At 36.1% G+C, this 23,367-nt stretch overlaps 2 protein-coding genes across 4 annotated transcripts; one reads left to right on the top strand and one right to left on the bottom strand.

The window, feature by feature from the left end:
* Positions 1-189: 189 nt before the first annotated feature.
* On the bottom strand, positions 190-5,325 carry LOC116846366 (dynein intermediate chain 2, ciliary-like). Of its 3 annotated transcripts, none has more exons than XM_032820094.1 (15): positions 4,686-4,767; positions 4,083-4,164; positions 3,830-3,946; positions 3,554-3,755; positions 3,368-3,457; positions 3,087-3,253; positions 2,839-2,922; positions 2,570-2,756; positions 2,339-2,500; positions 2,120-2,263; positions 1,832-1,938; positions 1,415-1,592; positions 1,096-1,327; positions 790-1,023; positions 190-655 (listed from the first exon to the last, which is right to left on the bottom strand). In XM_032820094.1, exons 2-15 carry the CDS (start codon positions 4,137-4,139, stop codon positions 478-480), a joined length of 2,139 nt encoding a protein of 712 aa, XP_032675985.1. In that variant the 5' UTR covers positions 4,140-4,164; positions 4,686-4,767; the 3' UTR covers positions 190-477. The 3 variants fall into 3 exon arrangements, with proteins under 3 accessions (XP_032675985.1, XP_032675983.1, XP_032675984.1); XM_032820092.1 differs by lacking the exon at positions 4,686-4,767 and adding an exon at positions 5,182-5,325 and having other exon boundaries at positions 478-655; XM_032820093.1 differs by lacking the exon at positions 4,686-4,767 and adding an exon at positions 4,796-4,941 and having other exon boundaries at positions 478-655.
* LOC116846369 lies at positions 4,763-6,627 on the top strand. The gene is made up of 5 exons (XM_032820096.1): positions 4,763-4,799; positions 5,194-5,307; positions 5,480-5,558; positions 5,692-5,872; positions 6,071-6,627. The coding sequence occupies exons 2-5, from the start codon at positions 5,239-5,241 to the stop codon at positions 6,270-6,272; spliced, it is 531 nt and encodes a 176-aa protein (XP_032675987.1). The 5' UTR covers positions 4,763-4,799; positions 5,194-5,238; the 3' UTR covers positions 6,273-6,627.
* Positions 6,628-23,367: the final 16,740 nt, after the last annotated feature.

Genomic DNA, 23,367 nt, shown 5'->3' with positions numbered 1-23,367 from the left:
ACACACACACACACACACACACACACACACACACACACACACACACACACACATAGAGAGAGAGAGGGAAAGGGAGAGAGGGAGAGAGAGAGAGAGAGTAGAAATTCGATTATTCAAGTTACGCTCAATCAAAAGTCGTAATTTTAAGAAGTGGGGAAAGTTTGTGAGAATAAAATTTTTCCTCTTGGATGTTTTTTGATGAAATCGATTTGTTTAGTTTATCACATACATTGATCGTTTATATATTGTTCTATTTTTACAATCATGTTTTTAGCCAATGTAAGTCTAGATACACAAATTACTACTTCGTAGAATTATTTGAACTCTATTGCATAATTAGTGCCAATTTATTTGTAAAAATATAGATATATATATGTGTATCCATCTGTTATAGCAAATATTAATAAAATACTGTTGTTTATAAAAGATTAATATCTACGTACACGCGTTTAATGTGTTGCGCTACTTTTCATTTACTTAGCTCGTTGTTCTCACGTCTTTAGGTGGTGCCAACACTGGTGGCTCTCGCACAAAACTGAGCAACTTCTCCAATTTCATAGATTCTAATTCCGCCTGCGACAAATGCTGTTGCTTTTTCGTTGGTTTTAGTTTCACCCTCAAATTTGGAGACAGTTTTAGCGTGTTTACAGTACCTCTGAAAATGGATATCTCGTATAAAGTGAACAATTATGAACCAGTCACGCACACAAAGAGAGAACAGCTTCTTTTTTATATTTCTACAAAATGTTATTTACAAAATATTTTATATTTTTACAAAATATTACTTACTTATCGTCACCGACTATTATAAATGGCAGCGCATTGTTGAAAGCCAATCGGGTTAATTTGCTCTTTCGCTTACTGACGACCGGTTGATTACAAATAGGTCTGTATTTGTTAACATTCAAATCGAATATCGTAACTTTTCCATCGTTTGTTACGCAAGCAAACACCGTCGAACTGTACGGTGCCCATTGAACGTCCCCGATCGGAACACCCAAGTCAAACATGAACAAAGGTTCCCTGTAAATAATATAACATGTTGCGGTATGTGATGTAAATCAATCGATTCACCATTTTGCACTTTCGACTCACGGTCTTTCGTCTTCCCAGATTTTAATTCGCCAGTCGCCCGAGCAGCTGGCGAAAATGCTGGAGTTGAACTTGTTGAAGACTATTCGATACACCGGCATAGTGTGCGCCTCATGATATGTCCTCATGTAAATACTACTGTACGCCGTATTGCATTTATATATGGTACCCTCCTCCGTCCCTACCAGGAAAACATTCTGATCCGCGGGATGGAATGCGATACACGTCCCGCATCCTGCATGCAAACGGGCACACATAATCGTCACTCTTAACGAGACGCGATTTCTCCGGTTACCCTTTATTATTATCTCCCTGACATTACCTTTGAGCGTAATCATCGTGCCATCTGGTCCCGGTATAGGTGGTCGATCCAGGAACAATGTCATAACGGTAGTGAGACCGAGATCGTTCTGGTTTAACACCCAATGATTTATCTTGCCGTCGATACTCACGCTGAAGAACGCCAGGTTCCCCTCTTCGGTGTCGGGTGCCCAGCGAATCTAGAATCCACATGGTTTATTTGTTCTATTGAGAAAAACCTTCTGGAGATTGTTACTTGTTGAAACTCTCTTGCAGGAGCACACTGAGAAAAAATACTTTGCTTGAAAAGTTTATTCTACAGAAATAAACTTTAACTCATCGATATATGATAATGGACTTTATATCCTACAAATTTTTTAGTATTTTTTTTCTCAGTGTACATAGAAAGAGAATATTGAAGTTGAAAAGTTCAACAGACCTCCCATACTAACCCTCCATGCTTCTGCACGACGTCGTTGCTCTTGTATTGCGGTACAGACGGTGGCAACATTATATTATAAACCGCAACTGTTCCGTCCATGGTACCTTGATTGTTATTAATTAACATTAAGCGACATACATACGATATTATTGAGCAACATAATCGTTTGTGAATCACCACTTTATATTGTCATACAAAGTGATTTTATTATTTCATAATGTTATCGTTTAAATCGACATTTCTAAGAAGAGATATATTTGTATAATATTGCTTGATTATATATACCGATAACTAAAAGATGAGGATGTTGGGCGTTAAAATCCAAGCACATCACCGGAGACTCCGTCGGACAGATCCATTCTGGGTACGATGGATTTTTCAAGCTGAACAAGCACACCGTGCCGTTTGTTACTGTACTATTAAACAACACTAAAATACACAGGCTCTCATTTACTTTCTTGAAAGTTGCGAGAAACGAAATACGCCATGAGCAATTCTACCAACGTGTTCCGTAGGCGACTGCGAAGAGATCGTAATATCTGCTGTTAAAGCACATGTCTGTGATGTCGTGTTTTTTAGTTTTCTCGTAAGAGAATTTCCACAGTGGTAATAAGGAGCCCTCGCCGTCCTTGAATTCATCGCTCGGATCGTCCCAATATCTATAATCTAATGTTAATTAAAACAAGTATATATGTATCTTCTTTCTCTCGAGTTTCACCGACGCAGATCGCTTACCTTGCGATATATCGTCGAAGATGTTTTGGTTCACCATTCGCTCCAGTGTTTTCGCGGCTTGTAGCATTCTATATGTCATTGCTGAGGTCTCGATCTGAGCCTTCTTCTTCACATCCTCTTTCTTTGGTTGCGTCAGCGGTGCTTTTTTCTCTTTTTCTTTCTCGCGCTGCTGTTGAGCGAAGTCTTCCTGTCCGCAAAATAACGAAATTGAAATATTGCATATTGTACTGTTGAATATTGTTGTATAATTGAAAAAAAATTCAATATACCTGATATTCGTCAAAAATAGTCCATTGGAAAACGTGCGTATTGAAAGTTGCGGTCGGTGGAGGTATAGTTTGAGTGCTCATATCCTGTAAAGTATTTGATTCTTTATTCTACCTGGTTATCCTAATGGCTCAACTTTATTTTACTTGCATCGCGCAGAACACCTTAATGTTTTAAATCTGAATAGAAGTTTCTGACATTTATATTACAATATGTTGTTTTGCAGGAAAAAAAAATATGTTATACATACCCTCATAGGATTATCATACGTCAACGCCGCCCTTTCACAATAATTAAATTGATTAGGCAATTTCTTAGGCTTTGCCTTTTCCACTTCATCTTCCTCAGGTTCTGGCTCAGCTTCCAATTCTTGCTCGTACTCAGCCTCGGTTTCTATCATTTTATCCATTTCGTCTGCTGTTCTTATAGGAAGAACATATATGATTTATATTTTCATTTAAGAATACAGATAAAAGTAGATATAATTCGTTAAATAGTTATATGTTATACGACATTATCTTCTATGCCTACCTTCTTGCTCTTCTTCTTCAAGTTCTACCTCTTCTACAACTTCAACGTCAGGCTTCAATTTCTCATCTGCTAGTTCATTTTCATCGTCAGCTGCATACACGAGGATGCAAATGTAAAATATATCGCTTTAATTATTTTGTTTAGCGTGTTAATGGTTGCGTTAGAGAGCACAGATAAAGAACTTACCGGTATCTTCTCCTGTCAATTGCAGTTTGGCCTCTTCAGAGTCTTTGTGCAGTATAGTGCCAGCTACATTCAAAAGAGTCACTAAATGTGGTGGGCTGGGTAATCTCACAAATTCACGTAATTTCCATGACCATTCCACCAATGAGTCTGGTATTCTGGTGTTATGTACAGTTAATACTCTGGCAAATTCCTCTTGTAATTCCTACAGCACAATTTCAATTATAGAATTATCCTATAATATCAAGGAAAGATGCAAGAGTTTTAGATCAAACATACTGCTTCTGTTAATTGTAATTGGTCATCTGGTTTCAACCAAACTTTTCCTTTCATCCAATCCATGTCACCAGCAGCCAAATCTTGTCGTGATATATGACTCTTGGTTAGTGCTAAATGCTGCAGGATTATAAAGAGTATGAGATATTTTTTATACTTAGCTCTATGGGTGCATAATGTGATATTGTCATCTAAATGTTATCTGAAAAATAATCTTTCTTTTTCTAATTTATAATAGGAGACAATAAATACATACCTCTCTACTTATGTCTGATATTTTGGGGATTGATTTTTTGGGGATTGTTGGTGCCATTGTTTGTATCGTATTATAAGATTTTCTGAAAGCAATTGCAATGACTTGTCAATTAGCTGGGGATAGATCACTCTACTTTATCTTGTAAGACGCAATGATGAAAAGATGCTCAAAGTGAGTCTACTTTATCTGTGTATAGTTCAATAAGAGAGTCTTTAAAAATTTACAAATATAATTAAGATACACAATGGAACAAATTAGATAAAAGCTCCAAATGCTGTCATATCATTCAATACTAGTTATGGTTTCCTAGGATACGTTAGGCACATTGATAGTAATGTCAGTTGATGTTAGTATGCGTGTGAGACTTGAATATATAAAATAATGTCTATAGATATCAATTTTGAAAAATTAAATTTTCATTGTATGAACATAAACATGAACAGATTTGTATCATCATTTTATAGTTTATTTAATATTTATATGTATTATTATGTAACAGATATATAACAAGATGTGAAATCCAATGTGTACAATAAAATCAAGTGCATATATGAAATCATGTATGAAATCATGCATGAAACTTATGTAATGCTGTTTGTATACATCGTATCTTGAGCGTCGTTGTATTAGTCTTCCGCTTAGTAATATCGAGACAAGCACGCTTATCTCTTTGGGGTTATTCCGGTAGGAGGAAAATCAATAATGGACTATACCATGGTAATGTGAACATTCCAACAAGTTGCAGGGCAGTTATTGTACAGAATCGCGCAAATATTATCAACTAAGCTTTGTCCATCGTATTGTTTAAGTAGTTTTCACGATAAAGAATGACATGTGCTATTAAGCTCTTCTGATCCTAGAATGATACACATGAAATATTACATGTGAAACTGTGATGAGTAAAGAAACATTCAGTCAACCTCTGCATCTCTGTGTGGATAAATATGAATATTTGTGAATGTTGTTAATTATAACGGATATTGTGCATTGTTGTTGTGTTCTGAGATTGTGTTATCTCAGATTCCATCTTAACCTCTTTCTTTCTCTCTCTTGTATTTGAGCTTTTGATAAGACAAGGTAGAGATGGTGCAAACATTACCTTCTGTTACAGATGGATTAAAAAGCTGGATTTCTGCCTCCATAAATGTGTTGAAGCATGGAAGATAGCGGTATTGACAGTGATCCTAAAACTGTTAGCCATGTGGAAGATGAAAGACCCTTCTTGGTAAGTATTACTCCGGTACTGTGTTGAGGAGATACTGACAGTTAGACTTACCTAGAATTTCTATCATATGGTGCATCATATGGTAATTATATAATCTTTTATGCATAAAAACAAATTCATGTGCACATACAAAACAAAATTGTGCAATGATGTAATATTCTATTCCTTGCAGGGCAGTGATAGTAGTTCCAGTAGTAATCATACCCAAGTACCTCAACGAAACACCACTAAGCAGTTGCAAAAGAAACTTGGTATTGAAACACAATTTTGCCTTGCATATTAACTTTCTACAAGACTACAATGTTGCTTGTAACGATTATTTAATTCATGTAATCTCCATGTGTTGTTATAATGTCTCCTTATATATGCAATTTCGTTTTCTAGAGACACGTATTGAGCAGGCAAAGCGAATTCAACGCAGTTCCGATTACATAAAGCTTCCAAAATATGACAACGAGAATACAAGTAGTTCCAGTTCCGCCGGATTGATATCAATCCAAAGATTGCCTATACCACACAAGAATAAGGAACACCTTCCTCTAGTCGAATATAGTGAAAGCGAAAGGTATTGAATAATTACATATAAAGAATTGGCAGATGACACTGATGTATCATTATACTTAAAGATTAATTGTAATTGGTAGGCTATTTCTTTTTATTAAATATAGCAATGTTTTATTATTATATCATCCGTAAAGAGTATGTTTAGATATAAGCAATGATATAATTTACCTAATTTGTGATATTAAATTGATAATTACAGTGAGGACGAGATGACGCTCTTCCCGACGAAGTCTAAGGATTCCTCAAAGCACAAACAAGATCTCACTGACACGTTCAGCATTGAGGAATTGAGCGACGAAAGCGAGGACTCTTTGAATCTGGATCCAGCACAGCCACCGCATCCTTTTATGCGGACTTATGTACCTACCGGATGTTTCGCTTGCCAGTGTCATATACTGTAAAGTAACATAGCCTACCGATGGATACGCCACCAATTACCAACTAAAAAGTTATTATTTGGAAATTCAATTAATTTGAATATATTTGCATAAAGTGTTTGCAAACATTTCTAGCAGATGCGTCAAAAATTATGTGATTGACATAAAACGAAACTCACGTTCTCCAGTGGAGTAAAACTGAAGATTTTGTTACTTAATTACTACGCGAGATAAGAGATGTTAAAGATATTATTATATCAATTTCCTTGATTTATATTGCTTTTTTATGTTTATCTTATGTTACAAGAGTATTGTATCACATCGAATTGTGTATATTGTTTACAGAACGATCTTAAATGATTAAAATTATTTTGTTAAACCGTTGTGCACACGCTCACCTAGCTTCCCACCGCCGACGTCTCTAAACGTCAGCCACTTTGTGGAGGATCGTAATTGTGCATAGACGTCCAAGCGGGACGTTAATCGGTCCCGTTGAATGCAGCAATTCATTGTGGGGACAACGCTCTCTTCTTCGTGACCGAAGCAATTATTGCTAAGGATATTATTCAAACGGCGTTTCCCAACGCTCACGAGTCATTGGTAACATTCGCAATACCTAGTTTGCATGAGATCGCGACAGGTAATGTTCGCTGGGCTTTGTGCAGAGCATTGCTCAAGTGCACTCTTATTAAAGAAAATCATACATTGATAGAAATGTTAAATAATTTTCTGTCTTTCTTTTTTTTTCCTATCAAGATTTATGAGATAATTTTAACATGAATATTTCAGGATTTATATTTCAGGAAGAAATAAATTATGAGAAATATTTAACAAGTAAATTATATAAGGAAAATTTTCTCTTCATATCATTGTATAAAATAATTTCTACTGCTTAATACGCTGTCTCTCTACGTTCGATTTTCCGGTGATGTAATACATTACGAGGTCATTACGTGAATGAGCACGTGCGATAGTAAATAATAGAAATAGTATCGTCCGCGGAAACTTTCAGGCGTAGAGCTGTAATTTTTTTTCTTTCGTAAGTTCGCTCCCTTCGATTATTCCGCGCAGTGCCGCATTACGAGAGGATATGAAAAAAGAGAGAGGGGGAAAAGACTGACGGTGAATTTTGAAAGAGTCGCCGACATGTGGGACACGAAATTACAAGTTCACCGTACACTTTGATTAACTTGCGATGTACTGCGTAGGGCTTCGCGGATCGAGAAGAAGCGCGCTATCGTGAGCGCGCAATACAGGAAGACGTTTCGCGCACAACCGACGGAACAATAACCGCGATTGAGCGCTATAATTGAACGCGTAAACACGTAACCGACATTTTTCTACGGTGCCCCAGGATCGCATGGAAACACTCCTCCAGCGATCTTGTCGCTAATTAACGTGGCCTTGCGGAATCTGATTTTTAAGTCACGAGAAATTGCGGACTCGACTCGAGGATCCTCGAATAATTGAAGACTTCCTTGGCGAAACGCGCGCCGGGTCGTCTGCGGATTAAGTAACGCTCACTAAAGACCAATTACTCAGTTTTTGCGCAGGACAATATCTTCTTGCGCAATATGCACGTGCAATTTAGCGCAACGGGAAGAATAGTTCACCTCTGATAATTTTAAGAATTTTTGCGCATCGTATGTGCGCTTAGGCACCTTGTTGAGGTCGACAAAGTCAAATGGACTGCAGAAAAGTCAAGTAGGGGAGACAGGACTATATGGCCCAAAGGATATGTTGCTAATGTACGTTTTTTAATATTTTTCTTGAGAGGAAACAGATCGTCATTTGTAAGTAATCTTCTCGTTTCTCCTCGCGGTATATGTAAGGTGATCAGATTTTCCTGCCCCGAATTTGGAACACTTCATAAATGAAGCGGGGGGAGGGGGTAAAAAAATCCGAAAGTTATTTGATAATCATTGAAAATGATGACAAATCGGTGTCCCGAATAGCACTCGGAAAAATTTGGGACAAAGGGTGAAAAATCGGGACGTCTGGATCGAGGTGACTGGATAGGAGAAAAATTAGTAATGGATTATACCATGGTAATGTGAACATTCCAACAAGAATTGTTGCAAGGCAGTTATTGTACAGAATAGCGTAAATACCCGATGAAAAATTGTTTATATATAATTATATATAAAATTTGTCCATACATAATTATACATAATCATATAAAATAATCATAATAATATAAAATACATAATCATATAAAATTATATATAATTATATATAATTATACAAAATTATGTATAGTTATACATACATTATCACATATAATCACATATAATTGTATGCATAATTATGTAAAATTATGTATGAAATTATATATATCATTATACATGATTATATGTAACATGTATTAACATGTATGGACAAATTTCATACATAATTATACATAATGTAAAATTATATATAATTTTACATAATTTTACATAATTATGTATGAAACATTTTTCGTTGGGTATTATCAACTAAGCTCCATTCCAGTGGATCCTATCGGATCATCTTAGCTGTATGTGTCGAGAAGGGAGGAAATTACTTGCAGGCGCGTCAATCACGTACACCAAAAGTTCATTAGCGCGCCGAAAGTGCCAAAAGTGGATGAATGTAAACGCGCCAATGATGCGAACGAGGTCGCGCGTCTATAACGACGCGATCTGTACGACGCGCCGCGGCGGACGTCTTAACTCCTTGTTCGAGTTATTAACCACTCCACATCAATCGCGTATTCGTTTCGCACTATGAGGTTGTCATCGTGGTTATTCGATCTAGGTGTTGGTAATGAATCGCGCGAAATGCTCGATCTTTTCGCGCCAAGCAGCAGCCAGGGGCACGCATCGATTCACATCGCTCCGCGTTTCTCGCGTCTTTTATCTGTCGAAAATGAGTCTCGTGCGTTAATAAGTCTCGGAAGTGTCGAGAATAGCGATGTGCGATCGTCATGGCGTATCGTGAAGACGTCGTTTGTAAGTAATCTTCTCGTTTCTCATCGTGGTATATGCGGCCGGTGCTTTTCGCGCCGACATCCCTTACATTTGCTAATAATATCGACTCGCTCAAGTAGCAATAGAATCGGGCGATCGTCGGATTTATTGAACGGGAATTAGAAATGCGATGACAATCAGAGAGAAAGAGAGGGAGATGCGGAATATTCGGGTGGTTGCGTCAACTTGTTAGGAAAAGAGATACGTAGAGAAAAGTATTTCATAGAACGCGTTCTTTTCGGCCGCGGCGCCATTCATATATTGGCGTATATTTTCAGTGCGATTCAACAATCGCGCGACCATCTTGATTCTCGATCTTTCTGCATCGGGCAACCGCCGTGGATACATCGATCGACATCGCTACGCATTTTACGCGTCTTTAACTCGTCGAAAGTAAGTCTCGCGCGGAAATAAGTATCGGGAGTGTCGAGAATAGCGATGTGCGATCGTCGGGGACGTCATTTGTAAGTAATCTTCTCGTTTCTCCTCGCGGTATGTGTAAGGTGACCAGATTTCCTAACCCTAAATTCGGGACATTTCATAAATGTGTGAAGCGGGAGGTAAAAAGATCCGAAAATTATTTGATAATCATTGAAAATGATGACAAATCGATGTCCCGATAATAGCACTCGAAAAAATTCGGGGAAAAATCAGGACTGTCCTGAAAACATCGGGACTGTCTCGAAAACATCGGGACGTCTGGTCACCTTACTTTTCGTGTGTATCAAAACGTTGGCGGGAAAGACAATGCCGTGCACGCTTAGAAGAGGCACGCACAATGTGCGCCAGATCGTAGCAGCGAGATAACGTATGCGGAGAATACCGGTGCGAAATACACCGTCGTAAAACACGCTCCGTTGCGGAACCGCGAGAAACGGAATGGCCGTCGTCCTTTTTCTCGCTCGATCTCGACATCGAAAAAAAAGTCCGGTAATACTTAACAAATGTATTTAAATGAGCAATATTTTTCAGTGCAATATTTGGTAATTAGTATCAAGTGTAATAATAGTTACCAGGATTGCGAATAATTAATCACTTTTTTCAATTAATTATCGTGTTTAATTGACGATTAATATGAGCCAATTTACTTGAAGACCGTTTAATAGACAATCGATTTCAACAACTTCAATCAAAAATCGTTTGACTGATGATTGGTTTCAACGAATTTTATTAAAAACCGTTCAATTAACGATTAATATGAACGAAGAGAATTAAAGTTCGTTCAGTTAATATTTGAAATTAGCAAATTTAATTAAAGGACGTTTAATTGACGATTGATGTGAGCAAATTCAATCGATTCAATCGAAGATTGCTTGGTGACGATAGATATGCTCGGAACGTCTTTCAAGGTCCTATTCAAACATCGACATTTTCCACAATGCCGTGATGCTCTGAGAATGAATATTATCCACAAAACTAATTGTAATTAAATAATTGGGCGCTTTTCTATTAAATCGAGATTTTTTGAATCGATTAAATTTACTTATGTCAATCATCAATATTTTTAAACAACATGATCCTATTTAATAAATTGTTTTATGATATGTAGTACATGAATTAACAATAATCACTAAATTTTGGAAGTTTGATGATCACTAAAGTTTGCAACAGATATCAAGGCTTGCTATAATTATTTTTGTTAATACTTACCAAATGAGTGAAATATATTCACTTACACGTGTTTAGTCGAAACTATCTCATCAGAACATCTAGTAATTATTATCTAGACTTGATTTATTTATTTATTACCAAACTTTTATTATTATATTATTATATATATTTATTTATTATATTATTATATATATTATTTATATTTATTATTATATATATTATTATTATATTATTATATTACTAAATCTTTATTATTGTATTATTTATTTTATTATCACATATTTTTTCTCAGTGTAAGACACAGTTACAGTGTGTGTTTTATGCCGGGATTATCGTTAATGTTGTCATACGATTGTTTTTGTAAATTCTACCGTGCAACGACGCCGATACTCGTACACATCGTCTGTAAAGCACGTCACGTTTATCTGAAGTTTCATCGCCGGCATCACATACGTGTATGACAAACACGCTTCCTGTGTCTCTTTAAAGAGCTCTCTTTGATCTTAAATACGAACACGAAAATGCGCGTCGTGGAGGTAGCGCGATAGCGCTCTAATTAATGGCTCGTGTACCTGAAATTTATTCCACCTCTCCGGTATTCCGGCGAACTCGATTTTTAATTAAGTCTCTACCCGGCAGGTATATACGACGTACGTGCATTAACAAGCCGCCGGGTCGCTTGCTGCGAGGATATAAACATTTGTTGCGCTAAATTTTCATATCTGTGCGCTGCGCAGCGCGGTGCAACGCATGATGCATCGCGTATGAATATTTAGATGCGCACCTCTTGCGCCCTCGTATATTCCGCGTATCTACAGAGTGGCCCGTGTGTTCCAGGTGTCTGCTTCCAGTTATATGAATTCCTAGATGAATGTAAAGTCTGTATAATCACAGCGAGTTTCAATAACCGCGGAGAAAAGTCTCCTTTTTGCTACTTTTTGTGCTTATTTCGATAGACATCCACTTTTAATACTATTTAATTATATTTATTGTAAAGAGAGAGAAAGTAATGCTCGCTCAATTTCATCTGAATTATATAAAATAGCTGCGGGGAAGCGTTAACGAGGAAATTACTAATGCGTTCAAAATTGCCTTGTACTCTTTAAATTTCTTGGAGTAATAAAATTTCACTCGAATAACCACCAAGTCACTCGAATTCGAGTGATTTTCCACTTATATAACTCTTATATGAGTGAAAAATCACTCGAATTATTTATCGTTGAATTTTGATACACTGAGAAAAAATACTTGAAAATATATTTGTGGAATATCAAGTTTATTTCTATGAAATAGAGAGCTTATTTTTGTGAAATAAAATTTATTTCTGTGTAAATGAACTTTATATACCACAAATAATTTTCTAAATTTTTTCAGTGTACATATTAAGTTACATATTCAGTGTAACAAAATATTCATATTAACAACATATTCAGTGTAAAATTAATACTAAGAAAAAATACTTAAAAACTTATTTACTGAAATAAACTTTACATGCCACAAATGAATTTTCAAGCATTTTCGCAGAGATTGTACACTGAGAGAGAAAATACCTAAGAGATAAGAAATATTTATTCAATGGGTAATAATGTCATATTTATACATATATTAATATATATATTTTTACATCGAGAAAAAATTTCTCTCAAATGAGAAAATATATGCTTTCCTAAAACACTATTGCTTTTCATGAAAACAGTTCTTTATTCTATATTTAAACTTAAAAATATTAATTTATGTAAACATGTTATTAACATCCACCGAATAAATATTTTTTCTTTTGCAGCTTCTTTTTCTTTTAGTGTAATATATTCACTCTAATCGATTGAAATATTTGCTGATAGTTTACTGTGAGCTGTGAGTGAAACGCTCTTGCGATTTCGAGTGACAGTATTTTCACTATTGCTTCGAGGGAAAATACACTCTTCACTCGTTTTGAGTGAGATTGCATTCTAAGAAATTTAGAGAGTATATCATTAATTTTTGCTTGCTTTCTAGTCAATGAGATGGTGAATTTGGAACACCCTGTGTAATGATACGAAGGGTCGTGTTGTCGACGCCATCGGTGCGGTCGTAAATCGAGTGAGAGTTACGGCATATTTTGTAACTGATTCGACGCAATAAATTTCGTTCCCTTTCGACGAAGAGTCGCAGTAAGCGGGCAATGTGAGCGCCGCTAATGTCTTTTCATTTATTCGTAGACTCGACGGAAGGTGAATCGGCGAACGGAAACGAGGAAACGCGCGGAGCTTCCTCGGCGATTGAATATCGGGTAATGCTCGTATCGTGATAAAAGACAGGAATAAGTGGCGACTTCGGCATCTGTTTCCTTGTCGTTTTTTGACAATTGCATTTGCGAATCATTATTTTACACAAATTTTATTTGATTTAGCAAAGATTGTTGATTGAACGTTATACACAGAAAAATACATACTGCATTCCAGTAAATGTTACTTGTTTCAAGTATTTCATAAATTTATATATCTACAAATATATCCTAAGTTTTCATCAAAGCAAAGCTTCAGATTTATTCAAAATGCATTCTGAATTCTAATAAGTTTAGCATTTCAATCGAGAATATTAAATTAAAGCAAAAATTTAATTTGCTCACTGTATAGAGTCAACTTTTCTTTCGGTCAATATTATATTTTATCATATTCTTGTAAAAAAAATAAGTTTTTCTTTTGAGTATATGATAATGAGTTCTTTTAAAATTTGTGATGTTTTTTAAGACTTTTATCAAGAAAATACACTTTGTTGAAAGACTATTGATAGAAAGAAAGTACACTGAATATTCGCTTTCCTTAGCAGTAGAATAATCTTTTTCTGTGTGTTTAAGAACGTGTCATGTTAAGGACGCGTCAGTGTGCGAAAATAACACACGTCGACGGCGGATTTGGTTTGGGGGTGTAATCGGCGATCTTACAAGCGAAATCACGTTCTCGGAGATAATACAGTGGCGACAGTCGATAAAAGTGTCGAATTCTCGTGCTACCGAGGCAACATTGTCCGCGAATATAACCTGGAAACCAGTAAAACCGGCTCCCGTGAGAATCCGTTTCTCGTGTGGGTACGGGAAAAAAGAAGCGACAGCATGCGAGTCGGCGAGAAAAGTAGAGAAGCATAGGGGCGGAATTGGATTTACATACATGCTAATCGGCTTAGCGCCTCGCTTTGCAAAGAACATTGCGCCACTAAACTTGAAAGAGGTCGCTACTTTGCAGAGTTGCAAAAATATCAATCAAAATTTTCTTATTTTAATAATTGATTTGAACAAAAATGTTTTAATTCAACTAATTTATCCTACAAATCCGACAGGAGAATTGATGGATTTTGACGATTGACATTAATTTGACATTTGATTGATTTCAATGAATTCAATTAAATACCGTTCAACGATTGATATGAGCGAAGAAAAGGTTATACAATTCAAATGTTATATAATTGGCTTTGTGGATAATATTTATTCTCAGAGCATCGTGCAAAATATCGATGATTAGATCGATGAAGTAGAACAAGCATTGAAAGAGACACTAAGCATATAAATCGTCTTCAAGTAATTTTCGATGAAATTGATTGTATTTGTTCATATCAATCATTAATTAAATGTCTTTTAATTAAATTTGCTAAGTTCAATTATGCACTGAACGATCTTTAATTCTCTTTATTTATATTAATCGATAATTGAGTTCGTTGAAACTAATCGTCAGTCAAACGGTTTTTGATTGAAGTTGTTGAAATCGCTTGTCCATTAAGCAGTTTTCAATTAAATTGACTCATACTAATCGTCAATTAAAAACGCAAATTAATTATTCGCAACCCTGTCACATATTGAGCAATATTTCAATTCATTATTGCACGTACTTTCAGTATATAAAAGCACTTGTGATTCTATGCGACCAGGACGACGCGTAAACGTTGCAGAAAAAGTCAGCCCTTGTACAGCACCGGTGAAGCTTTCAAGTATGGCATCCCCTTAACCGCGGGAGTCTTGCTACGGGACGCGTATAGCGTTTAGATATCACTGCAGATTCTCGCGCACGATATTTCGAATATGTACGAGCCGTCCGCCGTCCCGCAGATTAGCCGACACGGACGACGTTGTTTTCGAGTCGCGCGGTGTTGGATCGTGTTTCGCGAAATGCCGTCGAATGTATTTACGAGGGTTCTGCGGCTCGTGCGCGCGATGTTGCTTTTTCGGGGTTCCATAAAGTGCGGTAATATATTCGCGATCGCGACGGAATTAAGAGATCGTTCCGACGGCGATCTATCGCGTTAACCTTGGGTGGCGGTATCCCGTTGGTGACTTCGAAATTTGTACACCTTACTTGTATAATTTCGTGTCTTCATTTCGGAAGTGTCACTTAGAAGCGACGATAAGAAAATTTTAGACACACACATTTAATCGAGTGTTTAATGGAAACTTAATGCAGTTTTCGAACAATCACTGGACAGTTATGTTAAGTTTTGTCTTGTTATTCAAGAGTAAAACTACTTGAAATCCCAATCAAGATGTAACACTTTTTTTACAGTTACGTTGAGAAAAAATATTTAAAAAAAATTTATATGTGGGATATAAAGTTTATTTCCGTGTGAAATAAGGTTTGTTTTTGTAAATAAACTTTATATTCCACAAATAAATTTTCAAGTATTTTTTTCTCAATTAAGAAAAATACTTGAAAGATGCGCAAAATCTGAAGACATTTAATGAACAAAAACAAGACAGAAAATACTTAATTGACAAGAAACTATTCAATTGATAAATAATCAAATCTGCTGCTCGCGAACTGGGTAGATTTGCTCTTGTGATATTTTTACGCATGCTTTCTAATTAAAAAATTTTAGAAAGAATCATAGCGTAGGAAATCTTTTTAGGTAAATATATAGGTTGAGTTAATATAACTATTGAATATCTTTGAAGCAAGAAACAAAGATAAATTTCAGAACTTTGAAGTTACTCTACTTTAAGAAAAGTTATCATTATAATACTTTTTCTTCTAAGTAAAGTAGTTGAAGATAAACTTCGTTTTTTATTTTGAAGATATTCCAGGTATCTATAGTTACTGACTCATCCCGTATATTTTTATATTTTTTGTCTTCTACGTAACATATTTCACAACTATCATAAATGACATATGTTTTTTTTTGACTTGTAGTATTTGAGTAATACAGAATTTTATTGTGATGAAAACACATCAGATTATTTTAATGATAGTGATACAAGTTCATATAATTTCTATAAGGATAGTCTGATATTTTGTCAAAGCAATGAAATTTTATATTATGAACACATCCTCCATTTATGTCTTTCACTTATTTTCATTTCTCGATAATTTTGCGGTGCGAACCGCGCGACGCAAGATATCTATTCCGCGAGTTCCACAAAAATCATAAATATCATCAATAATGACAAATATCATCAATGATAGTGTTGTGCTTATTATCTTTATTACAGGGCTTCATATTATCGAATGCAGTATTTTCTCTAATCTCCTTTTTCTTGTTCTATATTTTTCTACACGTTCAATTATTGTTTTCTGCAATTTTAAGTTTTTTTATAACAATGTAAATAAATATATTTCAAGTTTACTCACGATATATATTATACCATGTGTACATTATGATTAATATTACTGATATTACTGTATTAATATTACTGATACTACATTTTGAAAAAAAAAATTGTTCTCCTTTAGTTTTTTGGATCTGCCAAAAATAAAGGGTTAATATTACTGATATTATGTCTTGAAAAGAATTGATCCACATAACATAGAGCTCCAACTAGTCAACATCAAACAGTCTCAAACTGCTTCAACTATTGAATTCCAGTCCTAAACTTTATTAAGTTCTCCAGTTTCTACGTAGTATTTTTACAATTAGTGAGAATGTATTAATACTAGTCAATAATCGGACGGATGTCTATGCAAACTGCATACATTTTTATCAGAGTTATTTCGCGTAGAATTTCGACTAGAGTCATGCATATCGTACTGTAATAACTAACATCCTAAATTAAAATCTCATAATTATATATATTTCTATATTAGATGATAAAGTGAGATGCGTTATTAAGGCTAAACATGACGACTCATGATAACTCATGGCCAACAAAATCAAATCGTTGAAGCCGATTATTTATTTCGTCATTTTCCACACAATATTATGGCATCTTAAAATTTCTAAGACGTCTTAAAAAATCATTGGAAAGACATCTTTATGACGTTTTTAAAACGTTTTATGTCCCGATTTAAGATGTCTTAAAGACATTGTTTTAAGACGTCTTAGAGACGTTGTCTCTATGAGACAACTTTAAAACATATGCCAGCAACGTCTGAAATAAAATGATATTGATGATATTTGTTATCATTGATGATATTTATGATTTTTGCGGAACGAAATATAGATATCTTGCGTCGCGCAGTTCGCACCGCGAAGTTACCAACGGGCTAACGACTGCCGCGCAGCTTCGGAGCAAATATCGCGCTGCCGCGATTGACCCGCGATCTCCAGGTGCATCGACCGCTCGTTTCTTCCTCGGGATGAAAAACCGCAGACCACTTGTCCGTTTGCTGCCGACGAAGAGGGTGACGGTAGAGAGAAAGAGAAGAAGAGAGGAAGAAAGGGAGACCGATAAGTTAAACGCGATACACCGATGAGTCCATTACATTTGCGGCACGTATCGAAAATTTTTTACAAGTAGATATAATCTAGAGATAGAAATAGGAACATCATTTTCCTGAGAAAAACGATTACTTAACTTACTTTCTCTTTTTATAAGTAATAGTTATATTCAACAAAAAATATTTTGTGTGTTGATAATATTATCTTAAAATGTATTCCTCACAAATTTGAGAAGCTCATTATCATACACTCAAAAGAAGAATTTATTCTTTTTGTAAGAATTTCGTGGAACTTTTCATCGAAGAAAGTTAGTTCAATTCTGTATAGTAAGCAAATCAAATTTTTGCTTTAATTTAATATTCTTTATTAGTATGATGAACTTGTTAAGATTCCGAATGCATTTTGGATAAATTTGATGAACATATAGATTTGCGGATATGAAATACTTGAAACAAGTAACATTTGCTTGAATTTAGTATGTATGTTTATATGTGCATGATCCAAGAGTATCAAACCCAGACAACATGGGCGTGTCTAAGAGGCATCTTAATTAACACATTTTTAAGACGTTATCTAAAGATATCTTATAGCCTCGTATTAACAGTCGTTACTTGAAACTTGTCCTACGTGAGACACTCAGATCTGAATTTAGAGTTAGATGTGTGAGTATTTCATTTAAATTATATAATATACGCACACATTTACAATCGCGATTTAGTTGAAATATTCGCATCTAACTCTAAATTAAAATCTAAGTATCTCATCTGAGGCAAGTTTCAATTAATAACTATTGATACGGACCTTACATATCTTATTTCAGACGTTGCTAGCATATGTTTTAAAGTTGTCTCATAGAGACAACGTCTCTAAAACGTCTTAAAACAATGTCTTTAAGACGTCTTAAATCGGGACATAAGGCGTTTTAAAAACGTCATAAAGATGTCTTTCCAACGATTTTTTAAGACGTCTTAGAAATTTTAAGATGCCATAATGTTGTGTGGGAAATTTAATGACGAAATAAATAATCGGCTTTAACGATTTGATTTTGTTGGCCATTAATTATCATGAGTCGTCATGTTTAGCCTTAATAACGCATCTTACTCTCTATCATGTAATATAAAAACATATATAATTATAAGATTTTAATTTAGGATGTTAGTTTGACAATATAATATAGTTTTAGCATATATATATATATAGTCTAGTATATATATACTTATATATAGTTTAATATATATATGGCTATATATAGTAATTAGATAATATAACATAGGATAATAAATAAGAGAGAATCATAGACGTTTTTATCAGGCAAAAGAAGTTTTATCAGGTTTAATGTATAGATTCGATTTCGAAAAGTATCGATTATGAAAAGTCAAATCTCTCTCTCTCTCTCTCTCTCTCTCTCTCTCTCTCTCTCTCTTTCTTTTATTTGAAAGTATAGAGTTGAATTTGACAGATGACGCAAAAGTAAAAGTTGGAAAAAGAATACAACTTATTGAAATTGTTAAAACATAGCGAGGTAGGCACAATTGGTAAAATTACGCCAAGACACTTGTCTAAAATACATGAACTTTGAAACACAGGGATCAGATTCGATATCTCGAATCGATCGATCGCGTGGGCGATCGATTCGCCTGGCTACGCCAATGTCGCGTAACGGTCCGCTGGCTGCACACTCGAAACCCATCGCTTCCTGTACCAACGGCTTTTTTCTCCCGAACGACCGGGCTTAATTAAATACCGGTAAGCGTGCCTGCGAGTCCTCCACGTCTGCCTCGGGCTGTTGCATCGCGCGAGTCCCGTTTGCCATCGCATTCGCGAATCGACACGGTGCGTTCTGAAAATTCGTAGAGGTAACTTCCTACGCGGTTATGTTTCGATGGGGTTAGGATCCTTAGATGCGGATCGCAGAGCATCGATCATGTATTTCACGCGAGAGAAAAGAATATATGATTGATACTCTGAAATAGTAAAAACGAATCGCAAGTCAGAAAACTTTTGTTCTTTTCAGATGTACTGTTGCACTGGTGCAATAAGTTAGAGTGAGACAAATATATTTTATCTCACTTTAACTTATTGCACCAGTATAGCAGTGCAGCTGAAAAGAATGGGCCACTTTTCAATTCTGCATCACTCGGATCACCGTCGAGAATCCCATTAAGTCTAATTTTTGCTTTTAGTAAACAGATAATATCGATAATATTACATCAATAATATAAAATTTCCCACTCAGCGATATGCAACGATTTTTACAAATAACGCATGTTACATGTTAACATCGCACTTATTGTGTGCGTTGAGAAGGAAATTGTACATTGAGAAAAATATTTCAAAGTTAATTTGTGGGGTATAAAATTGATTTCTGTGAAATAAAGTTTGTTTCTGTAAAATAAACTTTCATCTTAAAAATAAATTTTTAAGTACTTTTTTCTCAGTCTAACATTGATGTAAAATTAGTTAATCTAACCTAAATTGATTTTGAAATGTTGATTTTGGACGTTTTCGTGCTGAGCATCGTTTTCTCTTTCTTCGGCATATAATGAGCAATTAAGAAAGAATGACGCAATCAGCGAAAATATTCAAAGTGAATACTGCCTTGACTGTTGTTTACCGAATTATATACACAGAAAAATACATTACGCAGACTGTTTATGTATTTTCTACGTGATGTAGACACGGTTATTTTTCACGTAGACAATGTAAATTGTCGGTAGAATATTGCAAGTTATATTAAAATATATAAAAAACGGTAATAACTTTATGAGACAGTATCTGTTTTGGATATTAATTATAAATGTAATATTTAAAAGAGATAAATTGCATGTGATTTTCCGTTCATTATGTGACAGAAAGAGGTAGATTGTAAATTTTTCGATAGATTGATATATTTAACTATCCGTAAGTAAAAATGTCACAGGAGAATTCCGTGGGTCCTAACTTATTTAGGAAACAACGTTCATAAATTCATGTGAGGAAAAGTTGAACCGAAACATAAACTTCTCTCGATTAATTTTTGGGCAAGTCGTTTTTTACGATATCCATAGATTACTCATTGTCTATACAGATGACATCTGCATAGTCACGTTGACCACACACGGACGTGGAGTATCATAACTTACGTGGATAAGCGACCCAACCCTGGCTCAATGTCCCAAGATCGTTATGCTTCGCCTCACTGTGCGCGCGGCGACGGCCGCGGCGGTGTGTGTCCCCATGAATGAAATCCATGGGGACCCGCGGGGCGCGAGGGCGGGGTGAGTAAGCGCGCGTAGAGCGACGACTCACGTGACCGAGCAGCAGCTGTGAACGGCAGCGCGCGCTGTCTCGACAAGCGCCGGGAGATGTCGCCACAGTCGCGTAGCGGCTGCTCGAAACACCTGACCGCAGCGTGGCAGTAGAGTATGGGCCGGTGTGGCGGGCGCACAGTTCTTTCAAAACAGGTAGCTCGCGCTACCGATTGACAAACCGCGTGGCTGCCTTCCGCACCCCCCTTCCCCGCCGCCGCCGCCGTCGTCACCGTTGCGCCCACCTGTTTCCGCGTCGCGGTCCGAGGTGTACCACAACAACAATAACAAACGTCACTCGCTCGACACCCGCGGCGGACGACAGTTTTCTTTTCGCGCGCGTCGACAGACACATGGAGGAGCGGCGCGTCGTACGACGCAGACGTCGGCCGCGACACGGAATCGAAGTCGTCGCTTCTCGCGCGCGGTGAAGCGACGCGAGACATCGGTGCGATTCGACGAAGCGAGCGCGCGGTTTTTGGGCCGCCGAATCGGCCGCCCCCGCGAACGAGAAGATGTGACCGCGAGATTGCGCGCGGTGACAGCGGCGCGACGAGAGCAGTATATTTTACACAGTGTCGAAAAAAGTGCGGTTATAAGTGAGCGAGTGTGACAGAGACGGGGAAGGAAAATGACTCTCTGCGGTGGTGGCCAGTGTTCCGCGAGGACAGTGCTGTTGACATCGTTCCTGCTGACTTCCGTGCTGCTGGTGTTGGCGATCGAGGATGCCGCGACCTTGGAGTACGATGAGCCCCTTCCGGCAACCGGCGATCGTCTGCGTGTTGATTCAGGTGAGTGCGAGATGTTCTCTTTTAATTCGCTCTCGATTACTGCGCGAATCGTTTCGTCTGAATTGCTCTACGGAGAGAAGTGACATTTCTCTGCTGCAATTAGAGAAAAAGCGAACAAGATGACCTTGTTGTACTGAGAAAAAAAATACTTGAAAATTTATTTCTGGAAAAGATGTTTATTTCATGGAAACTTTACTTTGCAGAAATGTTTAACGCTCGAATGTTAAATCACGTTAAATAATAAATCGATATCGCTTCTTTGTAGTTTCGTTTTCTATTACTTTCTCATCAGTAATTGTAATCATAGCGACATCCAGTCACGGTTTGTTATTCCCGTTATTGAACAATTTTTAGGACAGATGTTTATTTCATAGAAATAAACTTTGCTTCACGGAAATAAACTTTATTTCACAGAATTAAACTTTATATATATATATCTCTCTCTCACAAATAAATTTTTAAGTATTTCTTTCTCAGTATTTACGGAGAAAATATTGTCGTGAAAATTACATAAATTTTTTTCTTTTTACTATGTTTTTTGCAAAGCTGAACTATACTGGAACTGTAATATAAATTACTGTAGAAATAATCAATTTGACGATCTGCCTGATAAACGATATATAAAAAAGTTTAAATAATTATATATATATATACAATAATTTTGTAGTAAGATGTCAAATGTGCATAATATTTTTAAACAAATATATAGTAATTTATAATAATTTATGCATAATTCTGTATGTATCCCAAATCACAAAAAATTTTGTGGTGACTTTTACTGCAATATTTTCTCCGTAGGTCATAATTTTTCAATCTGCAAGTGTGCAATTGCACTATTTGACAATTTCATGTTGCGTTTAGTCTGATGCAAATTAAATATATTTGGTACGCCATACAATGAAATAAAACATTGAGAAATTATATGAAAATGGGAACGACTAAAATGAAGATGAAAAAATTAAGGGAAAATACGAGGAAATTATTACAGTTATTGTCCGGGAAATTATTACGGGGGGAATGTGTCGACATTTTAATTCTCATACTATCGGTGGAGCGTGGCGCGCTTTGTTTACATTGATATAGTGGAGCATGAGATTGAGAGGAGCAATAAAAAAAGAAACCCGACACACCATAACATTGTGATCGCGCGATGTTGAGTGCGTGAAAAACGCGGACGTTAAATCATGCGATAACAGATCGATATCGGAGAATAAATAGATCGCGATTTTGTTTTCTATTATTTTCTCATCAGCAATTACAATAATAGCGACCTCCAGTCGCGGTTTGTTGTCCCCTTCATTGAACGATTTCATGATACAAAATGACACGCCCGTGTAAAAATATAACGTAGAAAGGTGAAAGGATATGCGTTCTCATCCACCGATCGTTCTTCCTCTCTTATTCTCGCGCAGAGACTGCACTGTCCGGAGATCATTGCAGTGACGGTGAATGCCTGAACTTTGTTGCTCGTCTCAGCTTTGCCGATGAAGAACGACCTTTGCTCTCGGTCGCTTCTGTGAAAGTACGCTCGCGCATCCGCCATCGCTTCGCGGCAAGATACTACGTAGAATTCCCTGCGAATCGCGAAAATAGCAAAATTTATCATACAGCATTTATCAAATATTCCATTTGCTCCTTTAAATTTTAGATTTTTATCAAAATTTCGATTTTGAATTTCGATTTCGGATTTAAATATTTGTATTTATATGCCTTTATGTTAAAATACTTTTATCGTATCTCGAAATATTATCTCTTTTAATTTTATTAATATTTTCTATATGTAAATATTATCTTATATTTATCAATAATATTCATTATTATA

The sequence above is a fragment of the Odontomachus brunneus genome, unplaced genomic scaffold (assembly GCF_010583005.1).
Source record: "Odontomachus brunneus isolate Ranch 3 - 2012 unplaced genomic scaffold, Obru_v1 Obru_scaffold_063, whole genome shotgun sequence".
In the NCBI taxonomy this organism is placed as follows: Eukaryota; Metazoa; Arthropoda; class Insecta; order Hymenoptera; family Formicidae; genus Odontomachus; species Odontomachus brunneus.
The sequence above is the reverse complement of the archived record's forward strand: the minus strand, read 5'-3'. Positions and strand labels throughout refer to the sequence as shown.